The sequence below is a fragment of the Miscanthus floridulus genome, chromosome 18 (genome assembly GCF_019320115.1).
Source record: "Miscanthus floridulus cultivar M001 chromosome 18, ASM1932011v1, whole genome shotgun sequence".
In the NCBI taxonomy this organism is placed as follows: Eukaryota; Viridiplantae; Streptophyta; class Magnoliopsida; order Poales; family Poaceae; genus Miscanthus; species Miscanthus floridulus.
In genome coordinates this window covers 12388690-12408585 of record NC_089597.1, presented here as the reverse complement: position 1 = coordinate 12408585, position 19896 = coordinate 12388690, and the positions used below count along the sequence as shown (strand labels likewise).

The following is a 19896-nucleotide window of genomic DNA, read 5'->3' as shown; positions in this document are numbered from 1 at the left end:
AGTTGGCTATAGCGTCGACTGAAAGAACCTTTTTAAAATTAAAATTGTTAAAAATCGTTGGAGATCTACAATATTTCTCTGTTTTAAGAGAGGTTAAATAGTTTGGGGAAGGAATTTTTAGATAAGATCAATATTGATGTCATCGTTAGCGACTTTGCAACAAACGTTAGAAGGTAATTTTAAGACAATTTAATGTGTACCGTTTTATGTTTTTAGTATTTTGATATCATAGGGCCCGAGTGTTTAGTCTGGCTCCAGGTCACGAAATCCTCAGGACCGGCACTGTGAATCTGCCTAGCACAGAAGTGTATAGGCCTTAGCTGGGTCAAAAGGAAAATACATGATCTGATCTATCAAGTTAACAGTCAACACCTATTAAATAAGTCAAGCAGATGCATGTTAATTAAGAATAGAAAGGAAAACAAACAAACAGACTGAATAATAGAACGAATTATAAGTGTCTCATGGTATCTAGGGTCCCATAGACAGTATGAATATTGGGTGTAACAGCCAGTGGAACCAGAGCCAGAAGTATTAATACAAGATCAAGCCGTTTGAATATTTTTGGAATTTGTAGAATTTCTAGAGGATTTGCATTGCCTTTTTGGCACAAAAAGAGGAAACATGTTTCAGGCAAATTGGGATTTTCATCATGGATGACTAGTGCTTTGGTGAAAATATCATTTGCCATAGCTAGTGCACTTCCACCTGTTATGCATCCTTTCAACATTAAAAAGGAACTTGATCCCTAGTGGAAAGACCTCCGCTGAGACATTGCATCAAGAAGAGGATCACAACACAGGGCCAAGAAAAGAGACCAAAGGCCGGACTGCCCAGGAACACAATCAGCAAGACCCTTTTTTTTGCGAGACCCAGGGTTCGGTTGGTGGTGTAACAATTGGGCGCCAGGGTGCGTGGCACAGCAGTTGCAAGCAGGGCAGCCTTATGTTCTATTGTTCTTAAAGTTTTCCCAAATTTGGATCTCAAGATTCTTGTCTGGGCTCATGTGGATCAACGTTTCTACTCCAGCAGCTTTCTTTTCAGCACAGTTCCTACAGCCTGTTCGGTTGGCTGGTTTATATCGTTGCTGGTTCGTGTAGAAATACTGCTGACTGGTTTGTGTGAGAGAAAAATACTGTTCCGACTGAAAATTTACGATCGTTTACGACAAGCCACAGCCAAACGAACAGGCTGCTAATCAGCGAACCAGCATACTCATCCCAACTTTCTCCATGGGTGCTACTCGAGTTTGCCATAAGCGAGTTCTGATCTGCTTGCTCAGTTCTTCCTAAGGTTTCGCCTCTCCACTTATGTTTAAAGGATTCTTTTTGGCCAAATTCGAAAAAAATTATTCACTGAAAATTTGAAGATTTTGATTCAATGGTCAGGAGGTCATCCGAATTGTAAGTCAGGCCAACAAAACAAAAAGGAATAATAATAACAGAATAATCAGGATCCGGAAGAAAAAAAACTGCTCAAATGGACAGGCCGAAGTTCTATCTTTTCCAAACAAAGTCAATACAGGATGTCTTTTCAGAATAAAGGGAGACGCTATATTTCATGTGCCTGAAATCTAACATTTTTTCAGGCGACGGCCAGATCTGCATCCAACGGCCAGGCTGTCTGCAGCTGCTTCTGTCACCCCCACACCAATAACGGGTCCGCGAATGAACCCGTGAACCCACCAGTCTGTTCGTTTGGCTGTGGCTTGTCGTAAACGATCGTAAATTTCTAGCTGGAACAGTATTTTTCTCACACAAATCAGCCAGCAGTACTTCTTCACGAACCAGCAACGATACGAACCAGCCAACCGAACAGGCGGTCAGCCACTTACCGGGCCCACCCAAACCTTAACGGGCGCATGAACCAAAACCCGCTAAAAGTTGCTGCTCATTTGGGCCAAAATGCAACAATCGGCCCAAAAAACATAGGTACAAGCAAAATGAAAAAATAACAAATCTGCCACTGCACCCTACAAACGCCGATCAATTCTGGATCCAGATAACATGCATGAAGAAAGAGAAGAAAATCAGTAAAAATGTACAGAAAAACCACAACAAGAGAGGAAAAGAAGATCAGCGAAAAAAATATGATCCTGGAAATTTTCAGAACATAAATATGAAAATTGCAAATTTCAAATACTGCAACTACTACTTGTCATTAATGCAATTATACTGAATATGTATATAATTACAAAAACTAGCTCATGCATGTGAACCCTGCTGCAGTTTACTACTTATAATCATCTTAGGTGCATCTTCTCAGTTCAGCGGTTAGTTCTTCTTGTACCCTTCTATTGTAGCCCCATGTTGTCAAAACTTCCACAAACTTCATCATAGAAATTGAAGTATTCAGTTCTGTACATTGCAAGAATGGTACAGAAGTTAAGTAAATCAAAAGCTATAGGACAAGTGAAGAACTAAACCTAGCATCAAAGTGCCTAAGTAACAAATTGATGCAAGGACTTCAGTAAGTCCTGCATTTTCTAGTCATACCGCTAAAAACACAAATCACAATTAACAGAAAAAAAAAACACAACAAACTTGCAGCAAACTAGGCAAGTTACAAGTACCAAAGGCCAGTCAGCTGGCACATATCAGGAGAGAGGCTTCCATCTAAATGATTGCCCCGCAAGCCCCTAGTAATTATAGTTACTAATTTAGCCACAGAACTCAGAAGAAATTACTTGATGTTTCAGTAACAACTTATGTGTTTGAATGCCATTTCACAAGAATATGTCCAAACCATAAAAACTTAATAATGTTTCCCAGCTTTTCCTGAGCAGGCATGCCCTTAAATATAGTAACAATGTAGGTATACTACCAGCAGTCCAGCACTAGTACAAACTTTTTGAACCTCAAAGGATGACTTACAAGTATTGAAGAACCTCCTTAAAATAAATAAGCCTTTGTATCTCCCTAGTCAGATTGTTTTGTGCAAAGTCCCTGGAGTGCGCATCACATTAGAAATTCTGAACCATCCTAGTTGATCCAACTTATAAGAATCATGTAGCAATAGTAACTTACAAAATCTTCAAATCTGGGAGTTGTGACAATGTTGATGGGATCGCACCAATCACCTGGTTGTTCTTCAATATCCTAGAAATCACAAACAGCACCACAACATCTGTAAAAACATCCAAAGCCAAAATGACATGTATTTCTATACATTTCAGAGCGAAGAAGCCTCACAGACTTTCCAGGAGCTTCAGTTTTCATATTGAAAATGGTATGTCACCATCCAAGTTGTTGAAGGAAAAGTCCCTAAACGAAAAAGGCAAGTTTGAATAAAAGCACTTTATGCTAAAACCTACATGCCACAACTACAAATAAACATGTTACTCGAAGTTCAACTAACAGCATCCTGAGTGATGAACAATAGCCAATCTCATCAGGGATCTACTCGGATAGCCCATTTGACTTCAGATCGCTGAATGTAAATGCAAAGGACACCAATTAACATAGGTCAGGAAACTAAAATCCAAAGTAGTGAGCACACAGCCCAACACAAGCGCAGACAAGGAAAATTGGGTCCCCTTATTGAATATTTATGTTGAAACTTGTGCCATTGAATTTTGAAATAAACTACTTAGTTCTAAGCTAATCAATTTGTCTTTTTATATGCAGGGTGCTTCGGCAAGAGATTTGAAAATAAATATTGAAAGTTATTACAAATTTGATTCAAAGCAAGTAAATCCCAATTATACTCATGAGGTAAACAAAAATTGCATTTATTGCATATTACGACAACTACAATTGCAGTGCTACATACTTGCAATTTACACTATTCCTGATTGCAACTACTAATATTTGTGTTTAATTTGTTTGTTTCTCATAAATAGGAGAGTTCGTCTTTTGGACTAACACTTGAGGTGCATAATCAGGCTCACACTTGAGGAAAATATGACTCCGACAAGCCAAAAGGGTAGAACATGATGGCTGTAACAAGTCTGCTACAAACTCAGCTTATCATCTTCCACCTTGAGGTGCATAAATTTAGTTAAGGAATCCCAAAAGTTAATAAGCAACAAATATGTTGATCTGCCTTTCGCTAAGTGTTTTGAGTTTTACAAAATAGAGCACAGGAGTGAAAGTCACAACTATGTTCAGAAGTATACAATGAAGTCCATCCCATTAGATGACTAGAGCAGACGAAAGGTACTCAATTGATGAGTTCGTCTTTTGGACTAACTTATAGTGGCAGAGCAGTAACTTTTGACCACCAGGGCAATTTACAAGAAAGATAATGTTCAGAGAAAAATCGAGAAAGTTTCAGCAAACCACTATATATAACGTACTTTATTATATAAAAAAACACAGCAGAACCAGTTCAAATTAGTAAGCCGAATTCATCAAAGGAACCAAATAAATACCTTTCGCTTACTGTCAGTTTTCTAAAGCAAATAAGGTTCACATGAAAGATGTACTGTGGTCCTGAGAACCTAGTGAGGCAGTGAAACCAAAGCTACATTCATCATCAGCACCTACCGCTACTGGTGCAGCTTCAGAACTTCTTGAGCTCACAGAATTCTCTCTAAACTACTAAGAGGCATGTGTCTAGGACTCTGCTTTAGACTAGCACAAAATTGACTAGACAACACTCTAAAACCACATTGGCCAGTGCTTTGTTTTGCATTCTTTAAACAGGACAGAGAGGATGAATTAGTGGCAGCAAAAGGTCATATAATATACAAAAACATATTATAAGTCTTTTGCTGAAAATTACTATGGAAAAAACACAAAATATCCTGGGAAATGAAGCAGACATGCACAACACAGGGAAAACCAGCAAGGATGACTTGTTTATCAGTATTAACAAAGATAGATGACAAACTAGGACACAACCACAAAATCATGACAAATATAGAATGACAAATGCTCTAGCACAAATCACAAGTAACAATTTTTTCTATAGGATGACAAGGACAAAAATATGATGTGTGCTAGCACAAATCACAATAAAAATGCAAAGGTGTGTTAGCACAAATCACAAGAAACAATTTTTTCTATGAAAAGACAAGGACAAATAATTGGTGTGTGCTGGCACAAATCACAAAAAACAAACTTCAATATGTGTTAGCACAAATCACAATAAACAATTTTTTCTATGTAAGGATAAGGACAAAAATGAGATGTGTGCTGGCACAAATCAGAATTAACAAAGTTCATGAAGTGTTAGCACAAATCATAAGAGACAATTTTTTTTCTATGAAAGGACAAGGACAAAAACTTGGCTTGGGCAAGCACAAATCACATATTCTCTCCTCTGAAATGTGTTGCCACAAATCAGAAAACAACTTTTTCTCTATGAAAGGACAAGGACACCACAAATCACAGAAAAAAAAATTCTCTATAAAAGGACAAGGACAAAACGACCAGCAAGCTGGCAACTCCGCCACCGACAACACGACCGTCTGGGCTCGTAAGAATTAACTATAGTACTTATCATCTGTGTAAAATTAATAAAAAACGAGGAATGACCAGACCATCAAAGGTTTCTACAAAACTAAACAACTTTAATCAACAAAACCCCATGATTTTATCAAGATTCTAGCACCGTAGTTAATTTTTTAGTGAATTCACTATGGTTCTGCGGGTCAGAACTGAAGCTATTCGATCTGCAGGTCAGTGCAGGAAGGGAGACAGAGATTATGAAGAATGGAAAGAACAGAGCAGCCCCAGCGGCTCCGTCCGTGGCACTAATGGCCTCATCCACGCCTGCCCCTGTCAGAAACCGTCGTGCCACCTAGGAGCGCAGCAGCAGCAGCACTGCCGGTCTCAACCCTGCTCCAACCAGTGCCCGGTCGCTCGTCATCTGCCGCAGCTGCGAAAAAGCAACAGCACACACGACAAAAAACCAACCCAGAAACCATGAAAACCTAAACAACCAAAACCTAATTAACGGAAACAACTACAGAAACAACCACAACCCAATCAATCATGCTAGGAACACCAAATTTCTGATTGGCAAGCAGAAAATCAATGTCAGAACCAGGTTTCACTATCATTGTAGTGGACACACTGCACAGCATAATAATAATTGCATACATTATCAACTGCATAGAGAGAAATGACAATTGTATAGAATAGATCAGGGCTTATAGATGATAAGAACGGACCAATATTGAGGGACAGTGCAGTGGCTGCTCTGAAACTAGAATGAAACCACGTACAGCCCAGTACACCACCACCCAAGTCAACAAAGTTGGAAGGATTCTTATGGAAGAATGATTTCCTTACTAATAGGCAACCCTGCAAGCAAAAAGGGACATATTGCATATCCTCATAACTAAAATTGTTGTGCTCGGTACTTGCAATTTATATCATTGTTGATTGTAATTAATTAACCGAATGATTTATTTGTTTTGTTTTCATGGATAGGAAAGATTAATAAGAACAGAGCACTACAACTACTATGGAGAAGAACATTAAAAAAAAACTCAGTAGTATACTGTGGATGCATCCTATTTCTGTAGTACTGCACCAACACAACTTCAAAGTAGCTGGAGCATATTTTCAAAGCTGTGAGGTTTTCTGAACTCAAAACTCAGTATTCCATATGTGAGAAAATTCCCTATTAATTTAGAGGATGGAAAACTGAAAGGTCCTGCCGAACTGAAAGAGATGTTCTTAGATAATCGTGGCCGGTGGGCTTCATTTCAGTTGGGCTTTCAAACTAATCGAATTTAAAATTTGAAAGAGCCCAGTGGTGGTGGGTGGGGAGCAAGCAGCGAGCTCCAAGACTGGGAGCAAAGAGGAGCAGGTCACATTTGCGAAAAACAAATTCAAAGCCATGAAAAAGATGGCAAAAAAAAAGAAGCTGATGGAGACTGCACCTCAAGAATAGGGGCTTTGGATCTGCGCGGAGATTTTCTTGGTGTTGTTTGTGTGAGTGTGTGTGGTTTCTTTCTTCTTCTTTTATATATATATATATATATGTTTTTATATATATAAGTGTGTGTGCGTGGTTTCTTTCCCTTTTTTGATATATTTTTATATATATAAGAGAGGGTGTGTGGTTGCAGTAGTAACAAAAAGAAGTTAGTTGTTCAATGATTTGGTTGTGTTGTTTATGTGCTTTCTCTTTAATCTCCCTTGATTTTCCAGGTGATGTTTATTGTTGTACAAGATATTGATGACCAGTAGAAGGGTACAAGATACTTAAAGGGAACATCATGTGAAAATCATGAACTTGTATACTGTACATAAAAATTCGGGTATTTGACTCTGCACTTACTTCGGGGGGGGGGGGGGGGGGGGGGGGGGGGGGGGGGGGGGGTTGGGGGGGGTGGCGGCAACCTTCTAGATAAAAGAGAGATTTGGAATGAAGTGTCCAGGGTGATCCTCCATTTTCTCTTGTCCTGTGATTCATTGGCGTGTTTTCTGGAAGAGGGTCCCATGAAGATCTTCTTGATGCAAAAGATAATATCTCCTTACACTAATAGGAGACAGTTTTTATGACAAATAATATTCCCATTATTGGTGCAGAATAGTAATAGGATAAGGTCTGCAATAATTTGGCGTTTTTTTTTCTTTTCTTTCTCAGCTTCTCTGAAGCTAAGTAGAGCACCAGCAACTTTGCTACCAGCTGGTTGAAACTTCAAACAATTTTATTTTCAGTTCATTTACAGGTATTTTAGGCTGGTCAATGAGACTGTAAATGCTGTTCAAGCTATTAGAGTTTATTTACAACAAAAGGTCAAATCTCTCTGGTCAGTAGCACTAGAAGTAGCACACCCAATTTCTCAATAGCATCAAAAAGGTTTGGTAAGGTGTCACTTTGATGGATCCCCTCTGAGCAACAATACGCTTCACTCTTGTTTTGCCTGTTCTCATGTTACTATGCTAAAGCCAAGAAAAAAGAACAAAATGTGTTAAGATTTGGCATGAGGCCATAGGTGATAAACAATTGCAAATGGTGATAGATGCTGCATCAGCTGTGAAGGTGATGCCCAATTTGGCTACAAATGGTTGTTGCAATCATTGCTCAATCCTAGCTCCTTGTTTAGCCAACAATTAATCCTTCCTCATTTCTTTATTTATTATAGGTTCTAGAAAGCAGTATGACTACCGGAGCACCTACTCTGCTACTCAACATGTTGCGTAAGCAAAAAAATATCTGTAGGGTGTAAAGATACACATGCTCATCCTAAATTTTGACGGCAGGATGAAATACATAATTTTTTGCACATAGCCATTTCTTTTATATAATAGTACTGCTGATCATGATTAGTCTTCTCATGTAGATTATACAAATACACAAATTATACAAATCTAGGTAGGATACCTGCCATATATAATTTTTTGCAGTAATAATGCTTGATACAACAACTGGGTGATTGGGTATCTAAATCAAAGGTGGAATTCATGTTAGATGAATTGGTTTTGATCAATCAGTACCAGTTTCTTCACCATTGTCATCAGCTTCCTTCAGTTATTTTCTTATATACAGGCATCTTATCTTGGCTTCTCTTATTACTTGATATGATCATCTCACAGAAAAATAACAGTTAACAATACACTAATTGCAACATAAGTTTCAAACAGGAGAGACGTAGTGGACTACAAGCGTACTTTGAATGGCACCAGCAATCCCCAAGGATAAGGGATTCCATCATATTTCCTTTCCTGGTGTCACCTGCTCTTCCAACACGCACATAAACCAATGGCAAATGATCTGGGTGACGATTACTGTATCTTAATCCTGCTCCACTTAGTATGCAGAAACAGTGTGTTCCAAATCAGAGCAGCGCCTGTAGTTTTGCTCATACAAATATATACAATAATATTATGCTCGTTTACATCCCCCAAGATTCTTCCTTGGTGCATACAGGCTTGGACCTTGGACCATTCTTCGTGTACTCCATCGAACACACGCCCCATACTTGTTCCTTTCAGGCATAACAATACAATAATTTGATCCCCTACCCTGAACTTTTTGGCTAAGATCAAGAGCATGCAACGGTGTAATAATGCAAAAGAGAGTTGGGCGCGTGCACTGACCGAAAGGCATTTTTGCCATGAAGAACTACTTGTAAATCAACCCAAATCTTTGCTGATAGAAACTACGTAAGTGATCAAGTCAAAGACCTTGATCAACATAGTGGTCCAACATCAGCACCCTGCAAAACCATAAACTAAGCCTAATGATATGTGACTGTGTCAAGTGATTATGCTTATTGGTTCAGCTGAAAGGCACAAGATGATGATGAAGGCTTAGACTCTCAGCAAGCACACAATAGGTGGTTAAAGCATAATCAACCTTGTAAAGTATGTTAAGGAGAGACTGGAAGGCAGTAAAGTACCACTTGTGCAATGCAAACACAAGTCTTTCTGGTTTCCTCTTTTTTGTTTCCACACCAAAGAAGGCCGTTAAAAACTACTACAGGAGAGACTGCATAGCATTAAGTGATGAATCATTTCATTTTAGTATGTGAGTCTAGGTGATAGTTAAAACTTTAAGATCAGAATGGGCATAAATTTCATACCAAATTCAAAACATTTACATATTATAAGATCTCAAGGATAAGGAACATATGTAGAAAGCTAAGATTAATTCTTCACATGAATATTTTACAGGTGCGAATGTGAATATTTGGGCAAAGCAAGGTCATTGAAAAACTTGAACATCATATTGTCCTAAATTATGACATTTCAAATAATGTGTTGGTTTCACAAAAAAGAATCTCTATAAGAGGCACTGGCTAAAAGGATTCAATATGGTTGACAGTTTCATTCAAGATACATAGTAAGCTGCGGTTACAACAAGCCAAATTGAAGCATTCAAAGCAAAAGCATTTTTCTTTCTTTGAAACCGAAGCGAAGAATTACAGAGAAAAGTCAAAATCACGTAGATAAATATGTATACACGATATAGTCTTCAACATATGCATTCTTTTTCAAAACGTGGCAATCCTCATTTCCCTTACAGAGGCAACGGAAACACAAGCAGTTTAAGACTTGTTCAGAGCAGCAAAAGAAAGCGCTAGAGGTAGCTAGATCGCATCAGGAGCTAGAGATAGCTAGATCGAAACGAAAAATAGGAACAGCACACTGGTTACATCCAAGTTCAGAGACAGAACATCACAAAATTCGTGCAGATTACAGAACATTGATTCTGCATCAAACGTCTTTCCACATCCTCGTCTTGGTTACTGTCCTTGATCATCAGAACATCATTGGCCTGTCCGTCCTCCTCATCCCTCATTCACAGGAAAGCCAAGAAGTTGTCCAACCCGGTTGAAAAGAGCAGGCATGGTATGGAATGGAAACTTATTCACACCCAATAAGTTAATGTCTTCTCTTATTCTTTGACACAAGGCTAAAAAAAAGATGACCTGTGTTAAAGTTGGGAAGCAGTTCTAACTATTTTTTTTCCATTTTAACGTCTATGTAATAACAACAATATATATGTTTGTAGTTAAACTAAAATTTATGAACAAAGATTCTGAAAATTTATGCAATAAAAGCACTATGTTCAATAACATCTTTACAAAAATATCACGACATTGGGCTAACTAAAAATCTTGTGTAACACAGGATTAACATTTTTCCACGCAGGTAAGAAAATATAAGGGAAAGAAAACAAATCACCTTTGTAATGTTCTGTTTTTGTATATTCACTTCCACTCTTCCAGAAAAATCAATCGGTTAACTTTTAAAATATAAGAACCGCATTAGATTGGCATTAGAAGTTAGTAACTTTATCAGTTCTTCTTGAAAAAAATGATAAGATTGAATGAGATGTTTCATCGATCCTTAAGGAACATAATTCTCCATAGGTACCTTCCCCATACAACTTCGGCGGCATGAAGAATTCACATCCAATGGCTTTCACTTCCGCTAAAAAAGCTTCAGCTTTAGGAAGTAATCCATTAACCTGCTCTTGGACACCTGCAACAATTTGAATAAAACATACATTAATCAAAATCAATCTGACATTGTTTGTCTTTGGGAGGTCAGATTGGTTTTGATTAATGTATGTTTTATTCAAATTGTTGCAGGTGCCGAAGAGCAGGTTGATAGATTACTTCCTAAAGGTGAAGCTTTTTTAGCAGAAGTGAAAGCCATTGGGTGTGAATTCTTTAAGCCGCCGAAGTTGCAAGGGAAGGTACCTGTGAAGAATTATGTTCCTGAGGGATCGATGAAACATCTCATTCAATCTTATCATTTTTTTCAAGAACTGATAAAGTTACTAACTCCTCCTAATGTCAATCCAGATGTGGTTCTTACATACCAGTTTTGGTAGGATGATATCGTTAATGAAAATCACAAGAGTTACTGCCTTAGTCTTCTTTGACGTGTGAGCTTAAAAGTTAACCGATTGATTTTTCTGGAAGAGTGTGGAGGTGAATATACAAAAACAGAACATTATAAAGGTGATTTGTTTTCTTTCCCTTATATTTTCTTACCTGCGTGGAAAAATGTTAATCCTGTGTTACACAAGATTTTTAGTTAGCCCAGTGTCCTAATATTTTTGTAAGATGTTATTGAACATAATGTTGTTATTACATAAATTTTCAGAACCTCTGTTAATAAATTTTAGTTTAATTACAAACATATATATTGTTGTTATTACATAGAGGTTAAAATAGAAAAAAAAATAGTTAGAACTGCTTCCCAACTTTAACAAAGGTCTTTTTTTTAGCCTTGTGTCAAAGGATGAGAGAAGACATTAACTTATTGGGTGTGAATAAGTTTCCATTCCATATCATGTCTGCTCTTTTCAAACGGGTTGGACAACTTCTTAAATTTACTGTGGATAAGGAGGGATAAGGAGGACGGACAGACCAATGATGTTCTGATGATCAAGGACAGTAACCAAGACGAGGATGTGGAAAGACGCTTGATGCAGAATCAATGTTCTGTAATCTGCACGAATTTTGTGATGTTCTGTCTCTGAACCTTAATGTAACCAGTGTGTTGTTCCTATTTATCGTTTCGGTCTAGCTATCTCTATCTCCTGATGCGATCTAGCTACCTCTAGCGCTTTCTTTTGCTGCTCTGAACAAGTCTTAAACTGCTTGTGTTTCCGTTGCCTCTGTAATGGAATGGGGATTGCCACGTTTTGAAAAATAATGCATATGTTGAAGACTATATCGTGTTTACATATTTATCTACGTGATTTTGACTTCTCTCTGTACTTCGTCGCTTCGGTTTTAAAGAAAGAAAAATGATTTTGCTTTGCATGCTTCAATTTGGCTTGTTGTAACTACATCTTACTATGTATTTTGAATGAAATTGTCAACCATATTGAATCTTTTTAGTCAATGCCTCTTATAAAGATTCTTTTTTGTAAAACCAACACATTATTTGAAATATCATAATTGAGGACAATATGTTGTTCAAGTTTTTCAATGACCGTGTTTTGTCCAAATGTTCGCATTTGCACCTGTAAATATTCATGTAAAGAATCAATCTTAGCTTTGTACATCTTTACCATATGAATCCTGGGTCCAAAAGCTGGCCGGCGAGAGTGGCCACGTCGCCTGCTTTTCCCGGCCGTTCAATCGGGCACGCGGACGGCCCAGATCGGGCGAGGCGTGGTTTTTTTGCAAAAAAACCTCGAACTTTAGTCGAATCAACCCGCAGTCCAGGCCTCCTCTCATTTTGTTTTTCAAAAAAGCCCTCGAACTTTACCAAAATTTGGCCTCACCTCCATCTCGCCCTCCCCTTCCTCTCTCTCTCTCTCCTTCCCTCCTGATGCGGCGGCGGGTGCGCCCCACGCTCCGCGCCGCAGCAGCCCGTCTTCCGCCGCCGCCCAAGCCTGTCCGCTTCGCCGCGTCCTCGCAGCCGCCGTCCCCAACTCCGCGCCATCGGGAGCGGCGCCGACCCGGCACCCTCCGCCGTCCCCGGCTCCACGCCGCGTCCTCGCGTCCACCCGCCGTCCCCCGCTCCGCGCCGTCGACAGCGACACCGCCACGGTCACCTCCACCGTCCCCGCCCCCACGCAGCGTCCTCGCATCCACGCACGCCGTACCGCGGCTGCGCTCGCCTGCACGCTGCTGCTGTCATCGCCGGAGAAGCTAGATGTACCTCCCCTCGATGCTACTGCTGACCTCGCAGGAGAAGGCAGATGTAGCCCACTGCTTTATCCCTCCTCCACTCGATCTCCGGTTCCTCCGATTCCGTTGCCGTGCCGCCCACCGGAGCTTCACCTCCGCCTCTTTTCTTATTTTGTTTAGCTTTTAATCCCCAGTGGGCAGGTACCTCTGGCCGCAGATCCATTTTCCCACGCGATTACCATCGCTGGCGGCCATCAACATGCTGTCCGTTCAACAGACACGACTCCTGGTATGCTTCCTCTCCTGTTCTTGGTGGCCGCTGCATGTAATGTGCTCGACAGAATGTCAAATTCACGGTATGATGTTCGCTACCTTTTAGCTGCAGGTTCGTGGATGTTTTAATTGCAGGTCCATGAATGGCCACGACCTGCATATCTATCATCAAGGTATGGATAAATCAGGATATTTTCAATGCGTACTTTACAATTGAACTCAGTCGCTGCTGCTGCTGAAACGCACACACAAGGAGTAGTGATCAGATTTATCACTACACCTAAGCATATTTAAAATTCTTTCGTGTTCGTGCCTGCAGCTTGCGAGAGTTCCATTCCACTTCAATCTGAGCAACACGCCGATTTTAGACGCACCAGGCGGAGACTGTTTGCAGCTTCCAAGACCGAAAACGGAGAGTTTTCATGCTTTCACTGCAGAAAATAAATGGATATTTCCCTTTTGCTCTTATGAGTTTCTTTGTGCTCATTGTTCACTGACATTTCTTTGCAACGTCGGTTCAACCAATGCTGACGAACGCTTCTTCTCCTGCTACAGCTGACAGGAAGCATGATGAAGCCTCTGTTCCAAGAAGGTATATTGTTCGGTTCCAGCAGGATAAGTACACAGCTTTCCAACATCTTATGGGGTATTGCTTTAATTCTATGGATTAGTGGAAAAATGTTGCTTACTGACTTTCAAGCTTCAATGTCTCTAGCATTCTGTAGTGCTATGTGTTGTTTACTCAATTCCCCTTTACATTGACTTGATTGAAAGAATCTGCTAATATCTATTGATACTAATTCATAGTTCTCCTAAAAATGAAATGATAAATGTGTATTTTGTGTTAAAAATCACAATGGAATGAACGCAGTCTGCCTACATAGTGGAGCCCAAGAATTTGTCTGTATTTGGGGTCTAAAATTCTAGAAAAACTCTGACCAAGTGTTTTTTTTTCTCCCAAAACTGAAGATGTCATCACCCTGCATAAAGTTCTCATACATGTTACTTTTTCCATCTAGATTCATCACTACACGGGTAAAGGTCGTGACATTGTTCTGAGAGTGGACATTCAAAGAGCAGCAACTAAAAGACAGATACTTGGAATCTGCAGTTCTCATATTATGCTGATAGGTCTGCCCTCCATCATGTTCAGCTCAAATCTTAGTTGTTCTCCAAAAATACAGCCTCTTGATCCAAGTTGCCTTCATTATCTACAATCACCGTTCTACCTGCTCAGTCCGCTGGTACCATTATCACCATGCCATTTTTGCTATTTCTCTTCAGGACTATATTAATCACGTTATTCTGCTCCCTACATATCCATGTCCTACATGTCATGAGGCCTTTTGAGTTTGCAATATGCTAATCTATATCACTAATTGTTCTATACTGCCTATGTTCATTCTTATCTGCTTTCTAACCATTGCATGGTTGCTAATGCAGCCACTCTGCTCCCCCATCCTCCTCGACGTCGCCCCGCAATGCCGTGGCTTCTCCTGTGCTCCATGAAACCCTAGGTGCGAAAAGCGCGGCAACGCCGCTCAATCCACTCCTTTTAAATGGGCCGGCCTACCTCCCGCTCGGGCCTGTATAGCGCCGAACCTGGGAGGAGATAAGCTTCCATACATCCAGCAGGTACATTTTTTTTAACACAACCTAAACTGAAATGTTTAGCGATCTTCTTCCCAAAATCACCACCGCTCCCATGCTGTCGCCACCAATCCGTGCGCCACTGGCCTGGTCTGCCGTCCGCCGCCGCGAGCCCATCCACATCCGCAGCCACACCCGCGTCCGAACACCACCACGCCGACATCCGCTGCCGAAAAACTGCAGGAAAAAAAATAGTATGCCAAGGTATGAGCTGGTTACTTCATCGGGTGAATTGTGATGAAAACAAGTTTCAAACCAAGCATCAAATCCCCAGCAATCACTGCAATAAGGAGATAGAAGCAGAAGAACGCGAAAGCAGCAGTCCCAAGGAGACCTGGTACATAAATCAGAAGATTAATTGGATTGTTCTCCTCAGCAGCATAAGTTAACAAGAATGCAAGATCAGAATATACCCCAAACACCATCCAACTTTATGAAGACTTCATTCAGGAAAGAAGATAGAGGAGGATCAATCAACAAGTATATGACGATATGTGCAACCCAAGCTATTGAAACAATTAACCTGCAAGCACAACAACATTTTAAAGAGATCACTTTGGAAAGTGCACTTGATTAAGATACAGGGCAAAAGTTTTGCACTCACCCAACAACACCAAATATAAGTTTTCCAATGTACCCAAGGACTGTGAATGCCCAAGTAGCCTCAGCCTGTACCATAACAGGTGTCAAGGAGAGAATATTAAACATAAAAAAACGTATGACATGATAATTTACGTCGGATTACCTGTTCTCCTTGAGGATACATCTGTTCTAGAGCCTTCATGTCATCTTCCAGAAGTAATAACTCCTGATATTTGAAAGATTGAACTTAGCAGTTAGTGTCACTACAATACACAAAAAGGTATGACAGGAACGTTGGGAAAAAGGTCTACACTACAATAATCAGGGACCAAGTACCATATGAACAAGAACAACATCATGTGGCATGCACATGGACACCAACTCAACGAGAGAACTTGTTAACCACCAAAACTCCAAAATGCGATGACTTCTATAAATACTCCCTCCGTTCCAAATTACAAGTCGCTTTGACTTTTTTGGTACATCCATTTTGCTATGCATCTAGATATAATAATATGTCTAGATACATAGCAAAATGGATGAACCAAAAAAGTCAAAGCGACTTATAATTTGGACTGGAGGGAGTACATGTTAAAAATACTTCCAACTTTTATTTAAACCAAATATTTGAAATTGATATCTTCTTTATTCTGATCATTGACAGACATGTGACTCTTATTTATTCTGATCATTGACAGACATGAGACTAAGTATTGCAAACCGCAGAGTACCCAGTAGCTAAAAGGGAGGCAGAGACCCTCAATAACCTAAGTTGTTACCATTACACTAAATATATAGCTAGGTACTTAGCTTTTACGTATTTGAAGTAGCATGCCTACATCTGTAAAGGACATATGCCATTAACTAATCTCTTGGGGTTACTTTATAACACCACGTGTAAAAGGCTAAATATGGTGGTGGTGGTTTTTGTGGAAGTAATTGCTAAACATTATCAATGCCTGGAAAGAGCAATTCCAATAAATAAAAATGTGTACCTTTTCTAAAGCCTTCACGTTTTTGCGCCATTTCCGGCCCTTGTTCCCACTTCTTTCTTCTTGGTGAAGAGCTTCAGCCGCTTTTTTCAACTCTCTGGCCTTCTTTCCCAATTCAGTTGCTTCCTGCAGGGCACATGTTTAACCTCAACGAAGCATTGATATCCAAATAATTACTAGCAACAGAAAGATTGATCACAAGTGAGGCGAGCATCCTTTATGATCAAAACGGTGTACATGAGAATGTAGTCCCACCTTTATATATTGTGAGCGTGTAATTACAGCTTTTGGACGCCGGATAAATGAGAATATAAGTCCCAATGGAAGGCAGGCAATTCCGACACCACCAAATATCTACCAAACAAAAGTATAGTCAGCAAAATGGAAGAAAAAAAATGCAGAAAGATGACAGCATGATTACAGGTTACAGCAGTACTAAATGGTGGGGAGAGCACAGTGTTCATATTTCAGATTCAACTTATACCATATCTAAAAAATATGGCAAATTTGAACAAAGCAATACATATACCAAAAATGTCCATAACACAAGCCATTAAGTTTAAACTAAACTCACCGTGAAAAGCACAGATCCAACGATTGTAGTAAGAGCAACCACATATTAAGGGAAGGTAGCACGCATTGTCCAAGTTGTTTGCGAGTTAGCCGGTGCGGTAGAAGCCGCACACTGAAAAATAGATGGAGTCAGAGACTAGTACTCGTTCAGTGAAACGTAAAGACAGTGCAGAAACAGACTAAAAGTCATCAACAAAGAAAAGGGTAATTCCATATTTCCATCAATGACTAACCACACGGGGCAATTGACTAAAGCAAGGCTGGCCACTTGAGAATCCAGAAAATGAGTTTGGAAATGTCTGGACCGTTGAAGATAGGTGCCTGACAGTGAAGTCCACTTTACCAACAAGTCCTGAAGCGACAAAATGGAGATGGGATCAGCCTACTCTGAGTGGGGGATGAGGAGAGGAATGGGGGAGCATGGACTGATCCGCGCGCACCGTATAAGATGCCGAGGACGAGGCCGCACCACCGCAGACGCGACGACCCACATGAGAGCGGTCCTGAGCCTCTTCCCGACGGACCTGCAGGGAAGGCGGATCCAAACCATCAGCGGGGATGAAGGAGGGATGAAGACGCAGGCAATAGGAGGAGGGAAGCGGCGAGGGAGGAGCAGGTTACTTGTCCTGGTCGCCCTCGTAGTAGAACATGGCGAAAGGGATGACGAGGAAGACGAGGACGGCGTCGACGATGTAGACGACGAGCCAGAGCGTCTTCATGGGGAGCGTGAGGTTGCAAGCCCCGTTGTAGACGGCCTTGCGGCAGGCCTGGCGGTTGGCGACGTCGGCGGGGAGATGAGGATGGAGAGGACGGCGACGGTGAGGCCGAGCACGACGACGAGCTTGGGGAAGTAGGCCTGGTTGACGTCGTCGGGGTGCTGGTAGTTGACGAGCAGGTAGACGCTGACGAGCAGCACCAGCACGCTCACCACCGCCGCCACGATCACCAGCGCCACGTTGAAGTCCCCCATCGGGGCGGCCGCCGCCGGATCTCGCGCCCCTCCGCTTCCAAATGCTAGTCCTACTAGGGTTTGCGCAGTCCCCCTCGCTCCGGCGGCGCCAGCGGCGGGTGGGGGGCCACCACCGGCGAGCGAGATCTGGGCAGCGCCGCGGGCGGTGGGTGCAGGAAGCGAGGGAGGGAGCTGCGAACCGAGCGAACAGCGTGGGCTAGGCTGGCGGCGGCTCGGGCGGTTTGGTCGGGGTAGGGGGGTGGGGGTGGGTTTGGTTGGGTTCCGCCTGTGCGAGCGGACGGAGTTGGGGTCAGCCGGCCAGCGCGCACGCCGTTTTGGTTTCCTTTTTTCGGTGGGCGGGGGTGAGTTTTTTTCTTTCTTTCTTTTGGTCGCAGGCGACAGGATTTTTTTATTCTTTCATTTATCTTATTTATTTATTTATGTATTTAATACACTTAATTAATATATGAAATTCAAAAATAACATATCATCGTACTCCCAAGGACAACTTTGGAAAATCGTTTTACAATAGGACGAAAATGTTTAAACCAATTCTGTTTTATGGGAAAACAAACATTCATTTTCACAAATAAAATGATGAATATAATGGAGAAGTGCCCGATATACATGGGTAGGGTCTCTGCCATACCTTTCAATCAATACGGAAACATTCATTTTCTCTAGGTTTGTATCATGATGAATCCAGCCCTTGAGTCTGTGAACTGTAGATATGTCCTGCTTTACTTTGTATCCATCCTTAGACACTGCATGAATTGTTAATGAAATCGCTTCATCGGTAAACAAAAAGTTCAAAATCGTTATATGGTTTACAATGACATGAGCAAAATTGATGTTTGGGGAACAAAATTTACTTATGTTATATGGTTTAATAAAAGATAAAAAAATACTCTTCTTTAACAAAATTATATATGCCTATTCGTTTTGAACTAATGGCTAGGTTTTTATGATAGAATTTGTCGAGTTTAAGTTCTAAAGCTAACATGGGTGACCGTATTTTTTAAGATTTATTTTAGGATTCAATAGTTCTATTCTTTTATGGTAGGCAATTATCCATCGATAACGAGGTCCATATAATGACTTAATGAATCTCTACATATGTCGCATAGGGTATGGTGTGCTTTTTTATAAGCGTGGGTGTGTCCGTAAGGAGTGTCATATGCCAACGTTTGCATCTATTCCCTCTGTCCCTAATTAACTGTCGTTGTTCGTTTTCGTGGCGAAAGTTTGACTCGATTTGTAGAAAATATGTGCAACATTTGTATCTCTAAATAATTTATTAAAAAACTAGATTCAAATATATATCTAATGATATTAATTATATACCATACATATTAATATTTATATATATATAGTCAAAGTTGTTTCTCGGGAAGTAAAAACGACAGATATTTAGGGACGGAGGGAGTATATTGGTTTTGCAAAAAAAACAAATATTTATGTGATATGAAATGATGAAATACCTACTAAGATTCTTTTTAGAACACATGAAATTTTCCAATTCAGATATTTAGGGACGGAAGGAGTATATTGGTTTTGCAAAAAAAAACAAATATTTATGTGATATGAAATGATGAAATACCTACTAAGATTCTTTTTAGAACACATGAAATTTTCCAATTTCTTGTGAAAATAAAATGACCCTTGTAATGAAATTCTTGCGTTCTAGTAGAATTAAATGACGTTGACACCAATGCAGAATACGGTGTGACTCGCTACCTTCTCATCAATCGATAAATATCACCCACCTTCTCAATCAATCAATACAACCCGGATAGGCACACAAAATAACATTTTCTCTTTCTCAATCCAAATAATTACTTAAAAACAATCTTATTAATGGCATTGTAAATAAA

The 19896-nt window shown here is 40.3% G+C and overlaps 2 protein-coding genes and 1 pseudogene across 3 annotated transcripts; 1 reads left to right on the top strand and 2 right to left on the bottom strand.

Moving 5' to 3' along the window:
* Positions 1-291: 291 nt before the first annotated feature.
* LOC136523164 (LRR receptor-like serine/threonine-protein kinase ER1) lies at positions 292-9136 on the bottom strand. Of its 2 annotated transcripts, none has more exons than XR_010776127.1 (7): positions 8574-9136; positions 6119-6251; positions 3358-3429; positions 3192-3263; positions 3027-3098; positions 2874-2945; positions 292-2357 (listed from the first exon to the last, which is right to left on the bottom strand). XR_010776127.1 is itself a non-coding variant. In XM_066516940.1 (7 exons), exons 4-7 carry the CDS (start codon positions 3216-3218, stop codon positions 2294-2296), a joined length of 231 nt encoding a protein of 76 aa, XP_066373037.1. In that variant the 5' UTR covers positions 3219-3263; positions 3358-3429; positions 6119-6251; positions 8574-9136; the 3' UTR covers positions 292-2293. The 2 variants fall into 2 exon arrangements, 1 of the variants encoding a protein (XP_066373037.1); XM_066516940.1 differs by having other exon boundaries at positions 3196-3263.
* A 1671-nt stretch (positions 9137-10807) lies between these two features.
* On the top strand, positions 10808-16482 carry LOC136523302 (uncharacterized). The gene is made up of 8 exons (XM_066517026.1): positions 10808-10865; positions 11003-11109; positions 12596-13076; positions 13198-13292; positions 13383-13449; positions 13596-13922; positions 14296-14911; positions 16207-16482. The coding sequence occupies exons 1-6, from the start codon at positions 10808-10810 to the stop codon at positions 13718-13720; spliced, it is 933 nt and encodes a 310-aa protein (XP_066373123.1). The 3' UTR covers positions 13721-13922; positions 14296-14911; positions 16207-16482.
* LOC136521054 (LIMR family protein Os06g0128200-like) lies at positions 14961-18274 on the bottom strand (annotated as a pseudogene).
* Positions 18275-19896: the final 1622 nt, after the last annotated feature.